The following is a 23,081-nucleotide window of genomic DNA, read 5'->3' as shown; positions in this document are numbered from 1 at the left end:
CTATATGATGTGATGGCCAAAAGTATAACTGGGTTCAAAAAATAATTAGATTAATTTAAGTAGGATAGGTCCATCAATAGCTATTAGCCAAGATGGTCCGGGATGCAACCACATACTCGAGATGAGCCTAAACCACTGACTGCTAAAAGCTGGGAGGGGAAAACAGGGATGAATCACTTCAACCGCCCTGTTCTGTACACTCCCCTGGAAATTCAAGTAATAGACATTGCTAGAGACAGGATACTGGGCTAAATGGACCATTGGTCTGACTCAGGATGGCCATGCTTATACATACAACATATAAAATTGCAGATAGATGCAATATATGCAACTATGGCCTGATCATAAACAATATTATAGTCAATTCATGGATGCATACATTGTAAATCAGAGGGGACCATTATGATCAAATCTGACCTACTACATAATAATAGAGGCCGGAGAACGACAAGTGATTCCTGAATCAAGTCCTAACTGCTGGTTGAAATAAACAAATACAATGGCAAATGTATTAATTAATCTGAGAGAACTGGCAGTGACCTCTGTATTTAGGCTGCTTAAAATTTTTCATTATAAAAGATTCTTTTGACCTTTGAGAAGTCTGAACACTTCCATTTTTTGCAGTAGTCTTTGGATTTCCACAGGGAGAGAAACCTCAGGGTAGAGAAGTGCTTTTTCTTTGTCCCATTATGATGGGGTGTACTAACCCCATACTGGCCCAGCAGGGGTTAACTACTCACTGGGGGCTCAAGAGGCCACACCTTCTCACCCTTGCTGAGCATGCTCCAGCTGGTAGTAGGGTATAAAAGGAAGCGGCTCAGCTCAGTATGGCCTGACTGAGGAGGTGAGTGGATGCAGGCTGTGAGTTCTGCTAGGAATTCCCTAGATTGTAAAGGCTCAACACACTGAGTCCACTGCAGGACCCCAATCAACTGGAGACAGGTGGCTACGGCCTGTGGGGGAACTGCTGGAGCTGGAACCAAGAGTAGGAAGTGGCCTAGTGAATTTGTTTGTTGAGATAGGACCCTGAATCTGAAATCAGCACTATTGGTTCTACAGGGCCCTGGGTTGGACTTGGCAGAGTAGGGTGAGCTTGGGTCCTACCCTTTCCAGCACATACTATGGGTTGTGGTGACTGCTTGAGGAGTTAAGCACTATTGCCAGATACAATGAATACAAGGTGCTAGTATCTGAGACTATGGCCCTGGACAATTGACTTAAGCTGCTAGGCCTTGCCTCCCAGAAGGTGAAGGGCTGTAGTCTCTGAGAGGGGGCAAGGGCCCCCCCTCTATGGTCTGATGCTCCATGATAGCCATTAAATATTCAGGCTTTGCTGAGATGTAAACTTTAGAAAATCACCATTTCTCTTCTCTTGCTCTCATTCCTCAGGGAAAATTCTGGCAGCATGTCAAAATAACACAACCATTCTGAAGTGCCAGGCTCATGCCACCACCAAAGCAGGTGGAGGCAGCACATACTTTACTGGCAATTAAATCTCCAGAAGCTGCTACAGCAGCTGTATTAGGGGTGTGGGGGAAGAGCTTGGCCTGAGATTCCCCCATTAACACCCCCTGCAGACTCAGGAAATGGCCCAAACAATCCATCTCTCCCCTGCCCCCCAGCTGCTCTCCTTCCAAACACTTTCAGGCCTGGCAGATCATTTCCTTCCTGCCAAGAAGTCATCTTCTGCTGCCAGCTATTGTAGGACTAGATTCACAAAGGGATTCAGGGATGTAACTGTTTAATTGGGTGCCTAAATCCAAAATTTAGGCACCATTGACTACCAAGCAGCTGCCACCTAAACCTGCAGGGGCCTAAACTTCTGCTGGTGGGCGTACACAAAACTGTTTGTGTCTTGACACAGCAGAGCCGCTTAGCACCCAAGCTCACGCCTAAACCCCAGGAGGTTTCTCAAACTAGACTTTCCCCACTTATCTCCCGGTGGAGCCAGATCCTGTAGGCATGCTCAGAGCACTCATAACCCCACAAATGAAAGCTGAGATGAGGTCAGGAATTTTTCAGGCTAGTAGGTGTGTTTGTATACCCTGTGGTTAGGGCACTCATCTAGGATGTAGAAGATCCAGATTTGAATCCTCCCTCTGCCTGTTTTAGAGCACAGACTTGAATCCAAGTTTCCTATATCCCAGGTGAGTGACCTATTGGCTATAACCAGGTGAGGGCTGGTCTCTGTCCATCCCCCATCTTCCCCCTTGCCCTGAGAAAGAGCTTCTGTGCCTATCTCCAGGAGAAGGCTCGCAGCTGTGAATCCTCAGTGGCAGTAGGCTTCTTCCTCTGCCCTGTTAGTTGGGTACCAAAGGCCTAGATCTGTGGTAGGTTGATGCTTAAGTCCCTTTATGGACATGGGTCTTAGCCCCACTGCTTTCCTCTGTGTGTTACTGCTGGATAGCTTCAGTGACTCCTTGCTGGCTTTTGTAAATCCCCTTGCTGGCTTTTTGTAAATCCCCAGTCTGCCTGACTGTCCTCACAGAAGACATGGGCACCTAAGCCAGGCCTGGCCCTGTAAATTCCATTGGGAGGCAGAGCCCTAGGATCTGGAACATCTAAGTCCCCTTTGATAGTCTAACCCTTATTTCTTTAGCTCAAGTGGTAGAAGTATATACTAATTTGTTCTGGTTCAAACCCTGATGGTGATGCATGAGGGAAAGATTCTTCCAGCTTGCAAGGGTTGGGTCAAGGCGCTCGCTTCGGGCGGTGTGTGGATGAGTCAGTAGGTCAGCTGCATGTTGTTGGGGAGGCCTGATTTGTGGTTGCGGCACTGCCCACTCTGTACTTCCAATCTCCAGTGGAGGACCCAGCACTCAGCCTGTCAGCTGATAGCCCGGGCCACTGGATGGAATAGGGCTCAGGCCTCCTGAGTGCATGCTGAGTATGGCCCACAGCCTCCTGGCTGGGGCAAGCAACAAGAGTCTGGGCATAAGCAAGCAAATCTATAGTCCTCGGCCTCCTGGTGGAGGAAATCAACAATAGCCCGGGGCAGGCCTCCTGGTCTAAGGTGAGGATGCAGCAAGTCTCACGTGGGGGCCAGCAACTGGGGGATAGGGAGAGCTTTGTGCATCCTGCTCCACCAGGTCCAGCCCAGTGCCCTAGCCATGGCCCGTGATCCCACCATGGTGTCAGCAAGGGAACATAAAATTGCTGCATCATGTCCTGACAGCACAACTGTACCCAAATCTGGTTTCCCTGTGCTACTTCCCACCCACTTCTGCTAACACTGCTCTGTTGCTGCCAGACTGGCTCACAGCCCTTCCTCTGGTATCTCCTTAGTGCCTTCCATTTCCTGGGACTGTAGGGTGCCGGTTTACTGTGTGGCTGGTCCTGGACCTTACTGAGGATTCACCACTCTAGTAAGGATATCTGTCTGTAACTGAGCTGCAGGGCTCTACTCTTATACTTCCTGCTTCACCCCTGCACTTCCTGCAAGGGAGGTGGGGTTGGGTTAGCTGTGCCCACCAGGAAAAGTGTAAGGCAATGGTTCTCAAACATTTGTACTGGTGACCCCTTTCATACAGCAAGCCTCTGAGTCTGACTCCCCCATATAAATTAAATATATCATTTTTTATATTAAATGCTATTATAAATGCTGGCAGCAAAGCAGGCTTTGGGGGCAGAGGATGATAGCTTGAGACCACCTACAGAGTAACCTTGTGACCCCTTGATGGGTCAAGACCCCCACTTTGAGAACCCCTGATGTAAGGGTTCCTCCCTCTTGGGGCAAGAGGGAGGCCAGTCTGCCTCACTACACAGCTGCGCACAACAAAATTTGTTTTTACCTTTTTCCTTTAAAAAAAAAACCAAAACAAATAACTTAGGAAATTACATACAAAATACACGTTAAAAGAACATTCTTTAGGTTCCAAAGTCAAGCACTCAAAAGTTAAAATTAAGCACCTAAAGATGCACATGCCTAATCTGATTGCTGTCACCCTTGACCTTTTCCATCCTTCCATTTCTCATTCTTTGTAATATGACGAAATGGGGTATCATATAAAATTGGATTGTAAACTACTAGGGCAAGAGCTGTACCATTCTATGTGTCAATTCCATGAAAGTGGACCAATTTCATTACCAAACATACTTTATACATATTCAATATATTTAGACATCAACATGGAAAAAAGTAGGCTTTTACCAATCTAAGTGTCAAGTTTCTCCTTACGTTGTTTGCTAATGTTTGCCTGCTATTTTCAGTGCCTTATCAATATTATTTTGTAAATATTTGATCCATAACTTTTCTTATTGTATGTTAAAGAAACAATGTCCTCAAATGATGACAGCCGTTGTTTGCAAAGTAAAATTGAAAATGAGGCACTTTCTTCTAGCACACTCATTCTCTTCTCTCCCCTCTCTCCCTTCCTCCTCAGCCAAGCACTATCCTGTCAGCTCAGATGTGTACGTAGCAATCGCACAATTATTTGTGTTTTACCTGCTTTCTTCTTCCTTAGCTGGTTCCATTAAACTCAGTGTTTTTTGTACTACAGTGCTCTGACTTGATCTGTCTGTCCGTAAATCTCTCCTCACCTTCACTACTGATCCTGCAGTACCAATCACAGAGGGAAGCCTTCAGCCAATGACAACGTTTGACTCCACCGTCTCTGAAAGGACTCTGGGAAATTGAGTTCTTCTTTAGTCAGCGGTTGGTCGGAATGCCAATTTGCTTGTAAAGATTAACTGCAAAGGACAATATGGCGTGACATGTTTATTAGTGTGATGCCCAGAGAATTGCTGTCAGGGTGGGGATGGAGAAGGTATTTGGAAAACAAACAGCTGGCAAACATCTACAAGCCTGCATTTTTTATTTAAGTGCTGGCAGTATCACCAGAATGGTAGCTGACAATCCTATGGGCAAACCCACAATTTATTTATAGAGCAATTACACTAGAGGCAAACTTTTCCTGCCTGCCCTAGAGGTCCCTCCTTTACAGTCAGATGGGAATTGAGTTCACATGATCATTCAGTTATTAGTATCTCTACTGTGATTACCAGTGAGTTCCATATTTGGTAGTAGTTCTTATAATGTGGTCACTTGTTCACTAGGAAATGGACTGTGTCCCTACCAACAATTCATTTCATATAAGCCACAAAACCTCTTTCAGAGTGTAACAAGTTTGGTCATCACTGACCTGGGTTAGACTCAGTTCCCTGGATCAGGTTTATACTTTAAAAAAAGAAAATGTGGTGGTGATTGGCAAATTTCTCCCACCTTTTAATGGTTTGACTGACTCCTATGACAGTTTCTGATGTAATCAAAAGCCTCATAATGGGATCTAAAGTTAGATTTCATCTCCTCACTCTAAGACAACTAAAACTGCAATCCTTACTCTTTTGGAGACCATTTTCTGTAAACAGACCGACATATGGAGATTTAATATTTTAACTTATTATTAAGCTTTGTTGTTCTTTGTAAAGTAGGAAACCAGGCACTGTTTAGTGAAATCTAATAAAAGTAAATAAATGTGTCAATGCTATGCCCCCATACAATCTGACAAAGGCTGGAAAAGTATGATGATAAAACCTGCACAACCTATTTTTAGATTGTGTAGTTAGATTAACTTTTACATTGCCTCATCATGTGCCACAATTAAATGAAAGGGACTGTCTATAGCACAATGTTCACTCTTTTTACAAAACTATAAATTTTGTACAAGACGTGCATTGTGAGGTATCAGCTGAAAACTCACAATCTGCTGTGCATTATTGTCCTGATAAAATATGTGTATCAGCATTGGATGCAGCATTATAAGATTCTTACGCCTAGGGAACTTCTGTATATAAAAATTCTACACACGTTATTTTAAACGTCTGCATGTTTTATGTCAAAACACTATATATTCATGCCAGTTTCAATTATTTGGATAATTTATTTCAAAATACCTGTCAGCGTGTATGTCTGTATCAATTTAGACACCTGACATGATAGAGTAGCTCATTGATGACGTTCTGGTGTAAGGATAGCACTGTGATGGCCTCATGTCACAATACAATGAGGTGAAGTTCTGTCACGACATCACCGGGATGATGCAACAAGATGATGTCACCTCCGCCCACCACCACAACCGGCTCCAAGAGTGACGCCATCTCTCTGCCCCGCAAGGTTGTAATGACGCGTGAATACTACGTAAGAGAAGCTCCTCCCCCGTTCCCTTCCCCGACGCCGGAGGCAGTGACACAACTCAGTAGCCGCGCCCTGGCGCGGAAGGGGCGAGGTCAGCTCAGCGCGCGCTCGCTCCCTGCTGCAGGATGGCTGCTCCGCGGCGCTGGTGGCGGGGACTCCGCTTGGTGCCGGTGGCGGCCCTGCTGTTGCTGCTGCTCCCGGGCCCAGACCCGGCCGGCGCCGCCCAGCTCTCCAGGTGGCGGCTGCCGGTGCCTATGGTGAGAGCGGGCGCGGGGGGGGGTCGCTCCATCCCGGATCCCGGGGGAGGGGCAGATCCGGGAAGCGGAGCCCGGGAGGGACGGGACGTTGCCCCGCCTTATCCCCGGGCGGGAGGGGGCTGCGGTGCGGCGGGCCCCAACGCAGGGAGAGGCGGAGGTGTCGCTGGGGGTGTCCCGGCGAAGCGCCGCCAGGAGGGCAGTGGGCTTGCGCGGGGCTGTCTGCTCGCTTGCTCGCTCCACTGTTGGGTTTTTTCCTGGGGCAGGAGAGTCTTGCCATTGTCTTTGCTCAGGAACGTGTTCCTAGACTTAAAGGTGACCTTCAAAAGGGAACAGAGTTGGGCTTGTTGGGCCCCTTTTTCTTTCGATTTGTGTAGAAGGGCCGAAAACTTAGATTGATTTATTTTTTGGCCCCTCTTGTTTTGCATTTGTGTAGCCCGGAAGACACTCCGATGCCTTTGGTGCTAGTGAAATGACCTCAAAAGAGTCTAGAAAGCGGAAACTGCATTTGAGAAGAAGAAGGTTTTCTTATCAGATTGCTGAACTGTGTTTTATATCTGTTTAACGTTAGTGATTAAAAGCTCTTGGTGAAAGGACATTTCTATTAAAGAATCAGCTTTTCTCCACTGTCAGCCAAGTTGTGAAAACTAACAGTTCATATCCTCTGAGAAATTAGAGAGGATCACAGCTCCTGTTAGTTTTAGGGCTAAAACTCTTTTTTAAAAAAACAAAACCTAGACCCTTTTTATAGATCACAAAGAAGCAAAGTCTGATTTAAATAAAACACCTTTGCACGAGCTCCTTTGTAGTTATGGCTGGATATGTTGGAATTGGGGGTGTAAGAATCATAAATACTAAATCAGTTAGGCTAGTTCTTGCAAGAGTTTGGGTTCTCTTGACTGTTGTGCTTGAAATTCTGGGTGAAAGAAAGCAGTGTTTACTTAAATGATCTAATGCTATTCGATTGTCTTCATTGTCTCTCTACTTGTTTGTCTTTGCAGGGGAAGAAGTTTTTTCATTTTGGAAAGGTTCTCTTCAGCAACACTACAATTTTCCTGAAGTGTAAGTGCTTTTGTTGGATGAGTCTGTTATGCTAGTCTCTACTCAACCTAGTAGTCGTCACAATGTAGTAATACTTGGATGAAAGTGCTCATAAAACTGTGATCTATTTCTATTAATATCTAGAGATATTAAACTGGTTACATTGGTAGATGATCTGCTAGCCATGGATTAAAATCTTGTGCCCATACTGATACTGTTAGATCTGTTAGCAGCTTTTGACACCTTTGATTAAGAGGTGGTGTTAACTTGCTGCAAATTGCAGTAGGAGTGGATGGTGCTGCTCTTGGGTGGCTTCTTTCTTTCCTGGCTAAATATTTCCAGAAAGTGATATGGGAAAGTTGCTTCTCTTTCCTTTGGGTATCATAATATGGACTTCTGCAGGGATCTGTCTTGTCTTCCCTCCTATTGAATGTGTGGGGCTGTTGGGAGGGTTAGTCAGAAGATATGGGCTGCTGTGTTTTCAGTATGCTGATGACATTCAGCTCTGACACTGTCTCCTGATATAGCCATGATAGGCCAGTGTCGGAGGAAGATTGGGGTAGTGGTGGAAGCCAGCTGGCTGATGCTCAATTTAGATAAGACAGATACAGTTGGTGAGTTGAGGGAAGCAATTGGATAATATGGTGAAGATGATTTCTCTTCCTTTGACTGAGTGTGTGTTCCTGCCATTTGTTTACCCGCCTTCATTGGGAATAGTATGGGGTCTTCAGGTGCTGTTAGATGATCAAATAGCAGCAATGTCCAAGAGAGCTTTTTACCATCTGTGTGTGGCCAGGAGACTAAGGTTGTTTTTTTGTTTTTGTTTTTGTTTTCAAATGCAATTCCTCTTGCAGTGATCTTTGTCAGTTCAAAACTGGATTATTCCATTGACTCTGCATAGGGCTATAGTTGAGGTCAATCTAGAAATGTAAGATTGTGTAGAGTGCAGCAACCTGCATATTAACTGGTGGTACTTGGTGGCAGCACATGTTACTGTTGCTCCAAGATGTGCCCTGGCTACCTACTGGTTTCCAGATGGAAGATGTTGGTTTTGATGTAACAAGTCTTGTGACTTGATACTCTGATACTTGAGAAGACCACCTCTCCTTGTGCTATATTGCTACATTTGCAATCAATGGATCCATTTGATTCATAGATTCCAAGCCCAGAAGGGACCATCATCATCATCTGATCTGACCTCCTGTATAACACAGGAACTGTGGAACTTCCCCAAAATAATTCACAGATCATATATTTTAGAAAAACATCCAGTTTTGATTTAAAAATGGTCATTGATGGAGAATCCATCACGACCTACGGTAAATTGTTCCAGTGGTTAAATTATCCTTAGTTAAAAATTTACGCTTTGATCTGACTCCACTTTGATTTAAATGAGATGGCTGATGATAGTGTTCTTTGTGAGAGGCCATCATCTCAGGAGTAGGCTTTCCCCACTAATCTAAAATGACCCAAAGTTCTATTGAACTTCATAGCACCCTGCAAGATGGTTGTTACGCAGGCTGCTGTGGAGGCAAGCCTTGGAAATAAATCAGATATGTGGGTGAGAGGAATGGCTGGTGTTTTAAAAATTTAAGGCATGGGGGTCTAGAGCCTTAGTGCTTGACCCTCTTTATTTCTGTATAAATCTTATTATAATTATTATTTATTTGCATTACAGTAGTGTGTAGAAATCAGGGCTGGAAGTCAGATTGTGAAGCATTTGCAATTGCAATAAATGAGCAGGCAAAAGGCAGGAGGGAAACCAGAGGCGTATAGGAATGAAATTTTGTCCATGGTCACACAACAGGTCAGTGGCAGAGCTGTCAATAGAATCCAGGATACATCTATCCTGACTCCAAGTCCAGTGCCCTGTCCGCTGGACCATGCTGTATCTTCTCAAACACAAAGTAAAGCCTCGCAATTCCCCAGTGAGGACTCTTGTCTTACAGATGGGTAAACTGAGGTGTAGGGAGCTTACCCTGAGCTATACTGTTTGTACCTAAGGGTTAAATTTTTGTGTATTTTGAGTGTGTAGTCTTTGTGAGGGGTTAGTACTGCTGCCATTTAGTTTGGTGCTCGCAGCTTTACAAGAATTGTCTCATTTGCTTTAACACTCTGTTTCACTGTGTTGAATAATTTCATACGTCTTCAGTCACCCAAATGGAATCCTGTAACATCAGAATGAATGGAATTCTAGTCTCTATATGGGTCACTTTGTGTTCTTTTGAACAATAGTTTCTGTCTCAGAAGAACTCATTTTCTGCTCTTCTGCTGCTGGTCCCTTGTTTGAATAAGCATATTATTCTTCATTGTTTATTGTAGCTGGGCAGAGGAGTAACATTATATATGATACTAGTCCATTAATAGCTGGGGAAAACCTGGCATATGAGGACTTGTTATGTTTTTTTCTGTCTTGTTTTTCTTGTAGTTGAAGGAGACGAGAAGGCTTGTGATCCCTTGCAGGGTTACAATGTTACCTGGTACTTTAGACGTTCTGATTGCTACAATGAAGTCTCCAACTTTGGGGTAAGAATCATATGGAACTGCATGGTTTTTGTTTTTGTTTTTTAAAGTCATGGTGGCTTAGTACAGGGGTGGCCAAGGTGTGGCTTCAGAGCCACATGCGGCTCTTCAGATGGTAATATGCGGCTCCTTGTTTAGGCACCTACTCCGGGGCTGGAGCTACAGGCGCCAGCTTTCCAATGTGCTGCGGGTTGCTCACTGCTCAACCCCTGGCTCTGCCACAGGCCTTGTCCCCACTCCACCCCTTCCAGCCCCTCCTGCATGCCAAGAAACAGCTGATCAGGAGGTGTGGGGAGGGAGTAAGGAGGTGCTGATCAGCAGGGCAGCCACTGGGCGGGAGGCACTGGGAGTGGGAGAGGGCAGGGTGGAGCTGATGTGGGGCTGCTGATGTATTACTGTGGCTCCTTGCCAATGTACATTGGTAAACTCTGGCTCTTCAGGCTCAGGTTGGCCACCCCGGCTTAGTGGATTTGAGCTTGGATACTTCATTTATATCTCATTCCTGTCAGTCTGCTGTTCTGAGGAAGGCATCTGTACTCTGGTGGTAACAGACTCCTCCGTAACTGGGAAATGCTGAGGGCATGATCTAAAGCTTATTGAATTCAGGGGGAGCCTTTCTATTGACTTCAGTGGATTTTGGATCAGGCCAGTAGCTCTTGAGTGCTTACACTAATTTTCTTCATCTAGATGCAGAGGATAAAAAAGCAGCTAGAAAAACCCAAACAAACCCATCAACTCTGATTAAAAACTCAAACACTTAATATTCAGTACAAAAAATTATTAGAGAATTTAGCACGCCAAGGTCAGCAAATACCTAAACTGAGGTTTTATTCAGCCTTAATTCTTCCCCCATTGCATATGCTACTTACAAGTCTGTACATTATATAAATGCAGACTGTTTCTCAAATACAGTAGAATATACAACTTTCTACAACTTAGATACTACTTCGTGATCGTTTTCTTGTTTACTTAATTTTCATTCTCAGGTTCATAAAATGTACTGAATATAACTTATGTTAAACTCTCTCTTCTGTCTAAGGTATTTTAATAATTTAGGCTTCCGTGTTGCAGATTTATGCTTCTCCTCTAAATTTAAGCATATAAGTAATGCCACTGATTCCATCCCTATTACTCATGTACTTAAAATTAACCACAGGTGTAAATGTTTGCAGGCTTGAGGCCTTAACAGCCATGTTGACTTTTTTTTTTTAAACCAGTGGTACAACCTTATTTCAGGTACAGTTGATTATTAAGCAAGTTAGCTCTGAACTTAGGTTCGTTTTATATGGTAACAAATGGTCACTATTAGTATTATATAATATATGCTGTATATTTCTAGTTTACAGTGCAACTTTCATGAAAATAACTTTGTAGACTGACTTGCATTCAGTTCTGTATATATATAATTGTGTAAGATTGTTTAAAAAATCATGGAACAACTAGTTGCCACTCTCTGGTTAGAGACTGGAGAGTTCAATTCTGAAATGTGTTTTGATCCCCGTTCTAAGTTTACATGGAAGGGGTTTTTACTATAAATATCTTTGTAATTAATTTGGGTGGATTAATTTTGTATGGACAGGATGGGAAATACTGTTTTTGGTTTAGATGTCCTATTCTCTTCACAGATGTTTGTACATTAAGAGAGATTGTCTTGCTTTCCAGTTTTTCTAGCTGCTGAGAAAAATCATTTGATATATCAAATGCCAAAACATACATTATATTATGTCTGACAGGATGATCAAGCCGCGTCTTATTTTGGAGCCACTGCTGAAGCGCATACGGGTTGGTCAGGATCCTACGCCATGGCTTCACTCTTCTTCCCCAACTGTTCTGAGCTTTTCAAACCACAGGTATGATGTTGGTAACGGCTTTGTAATCCCACCATGTTCTCTCGTACCACATTCAGAGGAAAGGATTGGGATGATTCTTACTGGAACAGTTGGCCTTATTGCAACTACAGGTGCTGCCTTAGCTGATGAGTCCATATCCCCTGTCTTAAAGAGGAGATTATGTATCTTTGTGTGTGTATAACAAATAACAAACAACCAAACAAATTATAACCATAATTTTTGTTCTGGTTTATTTAATGTTTACGGTTCAAAGTCTGCGCCCAAAAAGCAGACCTAAATGGTGGAGTTTTCCATATTGGCAACACTGTGTCTACTTCATATTGGGGAATGGCAGAGCTCACTGCTGGGAAGGTTGTGGGTGTGTCCATGCACAGTCAGAGTGGGTGCTGCTTTTGGGGGGCTATGGGAAATACACAGCAAACTGGGCTTTGCATTCGGTGCTGAGTAATGCCCTCAGCTTTTTTGCCAGATGAGTGATCAAGACTAACATTTAAATGAATGTAAATTTAAAGAGTAGGTGGATAGGTAGATTATATAACACATTGTCAATAAATTAGACACTTAAAGCAACTAAAGTCCACGTAGTGAAAGGGCAAAAGAGTGCTTAAAGCATAAGACCAAACAAGGGAGGGGAAAGAGGAGGGCCCAAGTGGGCAGTGACACGTGGCGGTATGTGCTCGTGGAAATGAATAAAGGGGGAGTGTACAAATACATGCCCTACACCAGTTGTATCTTGCCACGGGAATCTGCACAACTCTATTAATACCAAATGTTAGTAAATGTACTGTTTGTTTAACAGTTTGTACATAGAGATTTCAAGGAGAAGTGTGCAGCGTGCCATCTGTATTAGACTGTTCCCAGTTGAAACAAAGGACATTCTAAAGCGAAGTTTCCTGGTGTTCACTAAACTGTTGAATCTGGCATACAAATTAAGCAATGAGGCATAGTTAAAGGCGACTGGAAAAGGATTTTTAAAAAATCATTTGTGCTCTTTTAACTACTTTGATGTATAAAGATGGCTTGAAACACATTTTAAAATACATTGACAGTTCTGATATTTCTAAATGTAAAAGCAGGCAACTGTTTTTTCTGCTTTTACTGGAAGAGCTCTTATGCATCTCAGCTGTGTATTAGGAGGCCATATATTAATTGAATGGCCAAGGTGGTAAGGTTGGGATTTTCAAAAGACCATAAGGGTATGTCTACATTACAGTAAAACACTTCATCGCTGGTCTATGTCAGCTGACTCAGGCTGCTGGGCTTATAAAATTGCAGTGTAGATCTTCAGGCTTGGGCTGGAGGCTGAGCTTGAATGTCTACACTGCAGTTTTGTAGCCCCGCAGCCCAAGCACCCCAAGCATAAGTCAGCTGACACAACCAGCCATGGATGTATTATTGCAGTGTAGACATATACCCTATGTGACTTTTCCTTCAGTGCCTTTGAAATCACAACTGAAATCTTGAACAAAGACATCCTTTCTCCCAGTGTGTATCACCTAATAAATGATTGTAAACAGTCTGACAAAGACTCTTTTCCCACTCAGTTGCTTAGCTTTCAGGGTCTTCTAAAGTAGTAGTTTCATTAGTTCTGTAGTCGCTGTTCTGTCTTTCTGGGTAGTCAAGATCGGAATTTCTTATGTGAAAAACAAGCAGCAAAAAAAAAATCTGCAAATACAACCCAACTAAACACACCCTTTCAGGACTCTTTTATGCATAAAGAAGTAAAACGGCTTGGGTCCACCTTTTTTCTTCGTGAGTTACCTCTCATTGGGAGGTGCCTAGAACTCTCTCTAAGTGATGCACATTTTATTATCGGAATTAACTTCTTTATTCCCCAGATTAAATCTGTCGGTCCATTTCTAAAAAATTAAATGTGTTGTATTTAGTAATTCCATCTCCTGAAAGGGCTAGTCTAAACAAGTGCACAAAAATTTATCTCAGCTGTGGAGAGAGTTTAGGTTAGGGAAATGAGAGAAGGGCTTCTCTCTGTAAGTTAACCCTCTGTTGCAGTTTTTCAGAATGTGCGTGCTTTCTTGTAATCTAATTTTAACAGCAGAAGCACTGCTGGTATAACTTGTCTTTATGTTTCTAAGAAAGTGTTTATATATATATATAATTTTTTTTTTATCCTAAAGATTTTCTATAAGGAGTATATTCCCCTAGAACGCCTCTCAGATGAAAAACAAGAGGTAATTCTTTTTCTTTGGTGTACATGATTTTTAAAGGGGATTGATGATATGGGTGGATGGGAAGCTTTTGGAATCTTGATTAATATGCCACTTTTTATGTCTTTAAGAGTTTAAAAGATAAGGAGAATGCAACAAACCACACAGTGGTGGCGGAGAAAACTGTAAGTATCTGAGGATTTTAGGCATAAGAGTAGTGTGGAATCTAGGAGCTCTAAATAAATTTTTTTATATTTGCACACATTCTTTTTAGTGTGTATTAATAATAGTGCTATTAATTTTGCTACACTGAATTTTATAGAAGCTAGATATCTTTCAGCCTTGTTACAGTGTAATAATTATGTGGAACGTAGGTAATTTGTTCTAGGTGTTTCACATTCTTCATATGAAATGTTTAGTTCTTTTAAGTTCATGTTCTCTCTGGATTCCATTAAAGGTCAGACTGGTTTTATCAGAAATAAAATTAAATACAGTAGTTAGATTTAAATTTTTAACACGCTAATATTGGTATATAATCTGTGTCAGCCTTAACAGATTTTATCATTGATAATTTTGTCTTATCAGATATCTGATTTATTGGCAGATCTGAGTTGTAAGCATGAGGGATGTCCACAGCCAATAGTAATTTCTACAGCAAATGATCAATATGGAAAGTTCTTATTCCATCTCAATAACCTTTGCTGTTTAATGTTATACAATTTGAATTGCTACCATCAAAGCCAAAGAACTTGGTATAGTTCTGTTGTTGCTGTTGCATTCGGAGAGTAAGAAGCAGAATAGTCTTGGTGAATGTGTTAGTTAGTGGAGCAAAACCCAGGAAAGAGACTCTTTTCTGACATCACTGTAGCTTTTGTGATAGTCTGTCTGATTAGCTTTACTAACTTTTAGTGCACTGCATATAAACCACATTTTTTTTTTTAGAAGCCTGGTCGTAGTGTATTACAACTGTGAGAACAGTTTGGAGATTGAATGAAAAGTATTAATATATGTCCACTTGGTGGACATCTCTCATCATGTTATGTAGTCATATTCATATATTTCCCAGCATAAGGGCTTTGGGGGAGAACATTGTGGTTGTAGCCTCATCTGTGAATACTGTGCTTGCTTAAAATCTTTTCAGGAGTCTTATCAGAAGATGTTAGTTTTGAATTGAGCTGATTTGCTCCGTGTACACATCTGGAAGCTTGTTTTTCAGGCAAGGAATGCTGTTATCCAAACCCGGAAAGATGGGCCATATATCTTCATTGTGCAAATTGGGATTTCAGCCTTGAAGGAGTCTAGTATCAACGTGAAAAGGAGGGAGATAATGGCACCCTCCTCTGATCCAAAAGAGAGTCTCTTTACAAGTAAGCTGCATATAGCCATCTTTCATTCTCTTATTTATTTTTGACTTATTGAATGTTCTTATCAGACATTCTTTAGGTGCTTTTATGTAATATATACGATGCAGCCCACTGTCAGTTTAAAGACTTCCAACTTCTATCTCACACACAATTACATTCTCCATTACAGCTCCCCTCAGCCTAAGGCAATAGATGAGCCATGCATGGTATCAGGAGGATAACAGCTTTCGGCTTTGTCAAACTAATGGTGGAAACTATTGAGTTGTCAGTAAGACCCAGGGTTGTGAGTTCAATCCTTGAGGGGGCAATTTGGGGATTGGTCCTGCTTTGAGCAGGGGATTGGACTAGATGATCTCCTGAGGTCCCTTCCAACCCTAATAATCTATGATTCTATGATTCTAATTCAGTTCTGAGCGGCAAAGTGTCCTGTGGCACCTTATAGACTAACAGACGTATTGGAGCATAAGCTTTCGTGGGTGAATACCCACTTTGTCGGATGCATGTGACATGTATCCAACGAAGAGGGTATTCACCCACAAAAGCTCATGCTCCAATACTGCATCTGACGAAGTGGGTATTCACCCACGGAAGCTCATGCTCCAATACATCTGTTAGTCTATAAGGTGCCACAGGACTCTTTGCTGCTTTTACATGGCTACCCCTCTGATACTTCAGTTCTGAGTATTGTCCCTCCATGTAAGGATCTTGGAAGAACTCCCAACTAATGTAGTTGTTTATAGTAACACACTTAAGTAGCCAGGCCTCAACTGATGTGGAGCATTGCAAGATCAAAATTAACACCTTGCAGTTGCTACTAGCAGTGATTTGGAACCATGTGCACACCTTTGAGGAAATGCTAAACTCTTTAGCATATCTTACATTAAAATGTTATTGGCATAGCAATTGTTTTAGAAGTGGCTACAGAGCATAGGCAATTAGGAAAAATAAGGAAATTCAAAATTAAGGCTTAAATGTAGTCTTGAACTTGCCCTAGTCTGCACAGGCTCTTTGTAGCACAAATTAATATAATTTACTTTTCACTAATGAAGACTACTATGTATAGTGGGCATGTCATTTTGAATATACCTCTACCCTGATGATATACTGGCCCCGGGAGCCAAAAAATCTTACTGTGTTATAGGTGAAACCGTGTTATATCGAACTTGCTTTGATCCGCTGGAGCATGCAGACACCCCCCCACTCCCCCGGGAGCACTGCTTTTCCACGTTATATCCAAATTCGCGTTATATCGGGGTAGAGGTGTACAAGCATGTAAAATTCATTGTTTTATATAAGGCTTAATCTTTTTTTGTGATTTGAAGTACAAATTACAATTAAGACATACATGCTGCACTATTTGGTTCCTGTTCAAACCAGTTGGATTGTCTTTTGACAGTGACTGTGGAACTGAAGGGTCCATATGAGTACCTCTCTCTTGCAGACTATCCTCTCATGATTGTAAGTAAAGCTGGCTTTCTTTAGTTCGCCTACAGAGTTGACATAAATCCCAGTAAAATTTTTTCTTGAGCAGTGTAGTCAATCATGGTGACTTAGTGGCTCAGCATGAATAAAGAACATTGTTGTTCATGTATTTTCCCTACTCTGCAAAGTTCAGGAATTAGCATGCTCTAGTATTTTTTTTTTTCTTATCGAAGTGCTATAACATAGCTGCTGTAGACTAGTCATGCCACAGGGCAACAGTATCATTAGTATAGTTATCCACTCATGAATTGCAACTTTCAGTATATACTCTCCTATCTTAGCTCATCTGGGGAAACTCACTGTTCTTTGTTTTTGCTTAATGTTACCATTTTGTGTGTCATTGCTTTCTCTGCTCTTTAGTGGTAGGCACTCCCTACTGTTCTTCGCTGCCACCAGTGACAGAATAACAGCTTGTAGCTGACTCAGTTCTTAGTTGTTTCTTTCCAGGAGGTGAAGTGATTTCCTGCTGGCTGAAGAAGTAAAGGGACTTAAACAAAATTTTCATCCCCCTTTATAGAGACCTTGGGAAAAGACTGATAAAAAGTAATGTCTTTAGTCTGATTGTAGTGATCTCTGCTACTGGGTGGGGGTAAGCAGTAGTCTCTGGTTGTGATTGAGATGCTGCACGCTTCACATTCTGCAGAAGTAGAAAGCATCCAGCGGAACTTTCTAAGGCTCATTTAACCTGTGTGAGTGAACCAATGTGAGAGATCCAGGAAAAGGGCCTTTAAGTCTAGAGGGCACCTGTGACGGAGGGCCTTGACTGAAGCTGCTGTGGCTAGGTCCTTCTCTTTGAATTGTATGCCTAACCTGGACATGAAATCCTATCCTGATCAGAAAGTGTGTTGAGGTTCTGCAGTTTCTCTCTCAATGGCCTAGTTTAAAAACCAGTTCACTGCAGGGAGAGACTGCAGTTGTCCCCATGCTGTCCCACTTCTTTGTTCTGGCCATGTAGCTGATCCATATTGAGTGGCCATTTGTTTTATGTGTTTTATTGTCTTCATCCTCATCTTTCTTGCACATTGAGCCTCAATGCTCTATTTGGAGTTTGCCAAGATCTGGTTGGTGTTCTGAAGTTTCTAATCCATCAAATAACTTATGAAATCTGTTTTTCAACCTGTCAAGTTTGCTTCTATGCAATGCATGTCTGAAAGATCTTGATGACTTTACTTAAGTCTCTTAAACAAGTCACTTTGGAAACATAGCAGAGTGTTAGTTTGAACACTCTTTTGTGATTAATTTCTGAGGCTTTTTTTAGGTCCTATGTCTTACTCGCCTCTTTTGAATGACCTCAGATTTGGTCAAAAACTGTTTATTTGCTGGCCTCATGTGTCAAAAGGTGACTTTGGGACTGGGGGAAATGATCAGACAGATCTGTAATGAAAAGCAAGTCTCTTTCCTAACTGGGAGGGAAGAGTTCCAGTAATCATCCCATAACTTGTGCTTTACAGAATGGTATGAGAAATAAACCTACCTGTTACATTAAATCTTTCCAGGAAAGTTTCTGAAATGTCCCTTAAGGGTGGCAGAGAAGTTTGAAACTACAAGAACAAACAGGTTCAAGGGGGTAATATTTCTTGGTGTTTGGGGGATGATTTGTACAAGCGCAGATTCTAATAGCAGTTTTTGTAGACTAGTGATATGTGCTTTACTCCTTTGGCAGAATCAGCCGAGAATAAGTTGCGAAACTCTTCTTGTATAAGAATGGAATCCTTCAAACTCAATTACATTGATTCCATCTGCTGGCAGTGAGAAATTAGTACCATGCCTCCAGACTGCTACAGAACGCCAGGAAAGAAATGTGAAATGTCTATATCCAGCTACTGTGGAAAGTTTAAAAAAAACAACATAAAAAGACTTTTTTTTAACTTTCCACAGTAGTTGGATATAGACATTTCACAAGCTGCTGTGCTTTATCAAGAAAATATAGCTGTATTAAATCCATGCACTGTCCTTCCATGGAAATGGTTTTGGGTCTAACCATTCTATTAATCCCTTCCTTGTTTCCCTCCTGATATAATAGTTTTTCATGGTGATGTGTATCGTGTACGTGTTCTTTGGAGTTCTGTGGCTTGCATGGTCAGCCTGTTATTGGCGGGACCTCCTGAGGATCCAGTTCTGGATTGGTGCAGTTATCTTCCTGGGAATGCTGGAGAAAGCAGTCTTCTATGCAGAATTCCAGAACATCCGCTACACAGGAGAATCGGGTATGTACCAAGGACAACTTATAATTATGGATATATCTACACTGCAATCAGAAGTGTGACGCAGCACATGTCAACATCCTGAGGCAGCTTTGATTTAGCCAGTTGAATAATTCTAGCAGTGGAGCTGTACAAGCCCTTCTGTGACCCTAGATATGTATTTGATCAACCAGTATGTGCTGCTGTGGCTTTGCTGTTCTTGTTTGAGCTAGCTAGATCAGACAGTAGCTCTACATATTCTGCAGTCACTCCTCTGATAGTAGTGTAGTCATACCCATTGTCATGGGCAGGGTAAGGTGGTAATGATTCAGTTGAATATATAACTAATTAGGTAGTGTATATTCAATAACTATTTGATTAGTTGGGCACCTCAGAACAAGGAATAAGTAGCCAATGTTTTTGGATTCTGTTCCTAATTGTGCCTCGGGCTCTCTGGATGAGCTCTGGAAAGTTGTTAAACTGAAGTCTTCAGTCTTCATTGTCTCATCTGTAAAAAGGGTATAATACCCACTTCATAGGGATAATTGAATCCTGTTTCTAAAGTGCTTTGATCTTCTCTGAGACTTAAATTCAGCATGCTACGTAGGATATGTCTGTATAGGAAAATCTTGCTAACAATAAGGATAGTTAAGCACTGGAGCAGGTTGCCTAGGGAGGTAGTGGGATCCTTGTCATTGGAGGTTTTTAAAAACAGATTAGAAAATATCTGTCATGGGTGGTCTAGGTATACTTCTTCCTGCCCCAGTGTGGAGGGAAGGACTAGATAACTCTGAGTTTCCTTCCAGCCCGACATTTCTATGACTCTCTAATGTAGTGTATTAGAAAATACTTCAAAAACATTTTAGGATCTGACTTAAACTAATTTAAAGCTGATACTTGTGCTGTTCTCTAACACATAAGGATGTAAGGGTGATCAGAAGTTTGTGCTATAGTACATCAAAAAGCTTTAAAACACAAGGTAATAGATCACAAATGCCAAATCTAGATGCAGCAAGTTGAGTTATAGACAGAGCTGGCTTGTGAATTAATGGGTTGTGTGACTTGCTTTGGGATATGACATTTCACCTATCTAGATCACTAATTATAATCTGGCTCAGGCTGGTAGCAACCAAAATTACTGTGCCAACTCACTGTCAGATTGCAGCTGAAGCTGATTGGAGTGTGTTGGGTTCTAGGTGGGATGTGCTAGCACAGGGCTTCCCACCAAGATCTTAAAGAAGCATCTGAGCGAGTGAAACTACAACATGGTCTTAAAGAATTTTTACATGCAGCTGTCCTGATCCACGACCTAGAGCAGGGGTCTCAAACTCAAATCACCACGAGGGCCACATGAGGACTAGTACATTGGCCTGAGGGCCGCATTACTGACACCTCCCCCCGCTGTCCTCAGCCCTGCCCCCACTCCATGCCTTCTATGAGGCTGTGACTGTTCCCACCCCTTCACTGCCCCCATTTCAACCCCTTCCCCGAAATCCCCACCCCATCTCACCACCTTCCTTCTCAGGGGGTACAGGAGGGGTGTGGCAGAGGCTCAGGGCAGGGAGTTGGGGTGTTGGGGGCAGGAGGGATGAGGGGTGCGGAAGGGGGTCAGGGTGCAGGAGGGGTGTGGCAGGGGGCTCAGGGCAGGGAGTTGGGGTATGGGGTGCGGGAGGGGTGAGGGGTGTGGAGGGGGGTCAGGGCAGGGTATCGGGATGTGGTGGGGGCTTAGGGCAGTGGGTTGGGGTGCAGGAGGGGTGCGGCAGGGGGTCGGGTGCAGGGTGCGGCAAGTGGCTCAGGGAAGGGGATTGGGGTGCAACGGGTTCAGGGCAGGGGGTTGGGTGCAGGGTGCAGCAGGTGGCTCAGGGAAGGGGGTTGGAGTGCAGCAGGGGGCTCAGGGCAGGGGTGCAGGGTGCGACAGGGGGCTCAGGGCAGTGGGTTGGGGTGCAGGAGGGGTGTGGCAGGGGGTCGGAGTGTGGCAAGGGGCTCAGGGCAGGGGGTTTGACTGCAGGAGGGGCATGGGGTGGGCTCTGGCCCGGCGTGCACTGGGGGCAGGGCAGGCTCCCTGCTTGCCTGCCTGCTGCTGCTCCGGGAAGTGGCTGGAATTGCTCCAGGAAATGGCTGGCTGGAACGTAGGGGAGTAGGGGCACATGGGCGTGTGTTGCTGTTGCTTCAGGCACTGCCCCCAGCAGCTCCCATTGGCCGGGAATGGGGAACCGTGGCCAGTGGGAGCTGCTGAGGGCGGTGCCTGAAGCAACAGCAACACACGCCCCTGCGCCTCTCCTGCCTGCCCTGCCCCCCAGTGCGCGCTGGGCCAGAGCTGCTCTCGGTAAATGCTGGGGGGGCACGAGGACCTCGTGGGCTGCAGAAAATAACCTTGCGGGCCAAATGCAGCCCGTGGGCTCGTGTTTGAGACCCCTGACGTAGAGGATCTTGTTGGTTGGTTACTTGGGATGCTATTAATGCCTAGGAGATGCTTAAGAGCTATATCCAAAATATTTGCAAGAAGGAATGGGAAAGGGCATTAGCATATTTTGGTTTCCGCATGAATTAAGATCTTTAGGTATTCAGTCTGATTTAATGACTTGTGTATACCCTCTGGTGAGGTATGGGACTGAAATAACATTCTCTGCTAGAAGATACTTAAAGGTAGGTTCTGTCTTATCTATCTTATGTAGACCATATGCATACAAACATTTTTTGAGGGGAAAAAGGTGTCTCAGTAACTCCTTTGGTGCTGAATGAAGTATTCAGCTCTTACTGGAAGCTTGCTCCAGCAATAGATAACAAAAAGATTAAGAACACTGATACATTTTAATTTGCCTGCGTTTCTAGGAATAGTCTTGACCACTGTATTGTTGCTCTTACCTGCAGCACTTATTCAGAACCTGAATTATATGTTTACTAACCAAGTTTCTTGTGCTTTGTGGTTGGTAGTCCAAGGTGCACTGATACTTGCAGAGCTGCTTTCTGCAGTGAAACGTTCACTGGCTCGAACTCTGGTCATCATTGTCAGCCTGGGATACGGGATAGTTAAGTGAGTAACAGCCTCATCTCATGTTACAGGCTGAACATGTTTCTTTAAAGTGGTTAAATGACATTTGAATGTTGTTAGCAAACTTTGAAAATGGATGCTGCAGTGAGACAAAATGAAGTAAAATGTTAAATAAAAAAACTATTGGAACCAAGAATGGAAAGAGAATTTTAGAGAGAAGGCAGAAATCTTTCTGTAGTTCAACACTCTTCTTTTTTTAAAATAGGCAAATTAGAGACCCTGTCAGTGAGGGAGCTGACCTATCTACTGAAAAATGACATTTTGTAATGCATATGATCTTAATTAAATATTAATGTTAAAAATTAACCCTGTTTAAAAAAAAAAAGTAGCTGCTGACAGCACTAAGTAATGGATTCTGTTAACATTGTTACACTCCATGCTGTAGTCAGGTGCGCGCGAAGGCTGTGTGCATGCGTGATCAGGAACTAATATGCAGTGAATATAATTGAGTACAAAGGGCTCAGTGTCCAGGAGAGGGAAAATATCGGCAAGTGGGTGAGTTATGGGGAATGGTAGAAGTGTGATCATTAAAAATATTTTTTTAAACGCTTTAAATGTGGATAGTGACGGGACTAAAACAGGTGGAGATAACTCTGTTTTGTGCATTTGCTGAATCTTCTTGGGGTGGGAGGAAGTATGGAGATGAGTGGGTGGGGACAGCTTTAGATACCCACTAGGGGGAATATGCAGTTCTGGTTCTGATCTTTTTTAAACTAGAAAGGATGCAACAAATGCAAAAGGATTAAATAAGACCTATGATGAAGGACCAATGGCACTGAAATGCAGGGCTTTGGAGCTGTGCTGCAGCTCCGCTCCAGCTCCGGGCAAAAACCTGCAGCTCCACTGCTCTAGAGCTGCTCCGGGCTCTGCTGCAAAGCCCTGCTAAAATGAGTGTAATCTAGAAGGGAGAGAACATGGGAGACAAAGCTTGTCATAGAGATCAGAATAACTCTATACATTAATAAAAGTATTTCAGAAGATGGTAGAACCAGGATTAAAGGAAGCCAAGAAAGGAAAACGTTAAGCTAGATTTT

The 23,081-nt window shown here is 43.0% G+C and overlaps 2 protein-coding genes across 8 annotated transcripts in view; one reads left to right on the top strand and one right to left on the bottom strand.

The window, feature by feature from the left end:
- GANC (glucosidase alpha, neutral C) overlaps positions 1 to 6,105 on the bottom strand; it is a 50,818-nt gene extending 44,713 nt beyond the window's left edge. The window contains 2 exon segments of the mRNA XM_030559569.1: positions 4,445 to 4,689; positions 5,893 to 6,105. Coding sequence (XP_030415429.1) covers positions 4,445 to 4,473 — 29 coding nt within the window. The 5' untranslated portion in view covers positions 4,474 to 4,689; positions 5,893 to 6,105.
- Positions 6,106 to 6,184: 79 nt separating this feature from the next.
- Positions 6,185 to 23,081, top strand: part of TMEM87A (transmembrane protein 87A) — a 30,695-nt gene continuing 13,798 nt past the window's right edge. For 2 of the 7 annotated variants that reach the window (XM_030559572.1, XM_030559570.1), the window contains exons 1-10: positions 6,185 to 6,390; positions 7,389 to 7,449; positions 9,857 to 9,954; positions 11,685 to 11,801; positions 13,937 to 13,990; positions 14,098 to 14,151; positions 15,171 to 15,333; positions 16,727 to 16,788; positions 18,836 to 19,019; positions 21,930 to 22,029. In XM_030559572.1, coding sequence (XP_030415432.1) covers positions 6,259 to 6,390; positions 7,389 to 7,449; positions 9,857 to 9,954; positions 11,685 to 11,801; positions 13,937 to 13,990; positions 14,098 to 14,151; positions 15,171 to 15,333; positions 16,727 to 16,788; positions 18,836 to 19,019; positions 21,930 to 22,029 — 1,025 coding nt within the window. In that variant the 5' untranslated portion in view covers positions 6,185 to 6,258. The remainder of the gene's footprint in view (positions 6,391 to 7,388; positions 7,450 to 9,856; positions 9,955 to 11,684; positions 11,802 to 13,936; positions 13,991 to 14,097; positions 14,152 to 15,170; positions 15,334 to 16,726; positions 16,789 to 18,835; positions 19,020 to 21,929; positions 22,030 to 23,081) is intronic. The other 5 variants (XM_030559576.1, XM_030559574.1, XM_030559573.1 and 2 more) reach the window with 3 other exon arrangements.

The sequence above is a fragment of the Gopherus evgoodei genome, chromosome 4, assembly GCF_007399415.2.
Source record: "Gopherus evgoodei ecotype Sinaloan lineage chromosome 4, rGopEvg1_v1.p, whole genome shotgun sequence".
NCBI lineage: Eukaryota > Metazoa > Chordata > Testudines > Testudinidae > Gopherus > Gopherus evgoodei.
The sequence above is the reverse complement of the archived record's forward strand: the minus strand, read 5'-3'. Positions and strand labels throughout refer to the sequence as shown.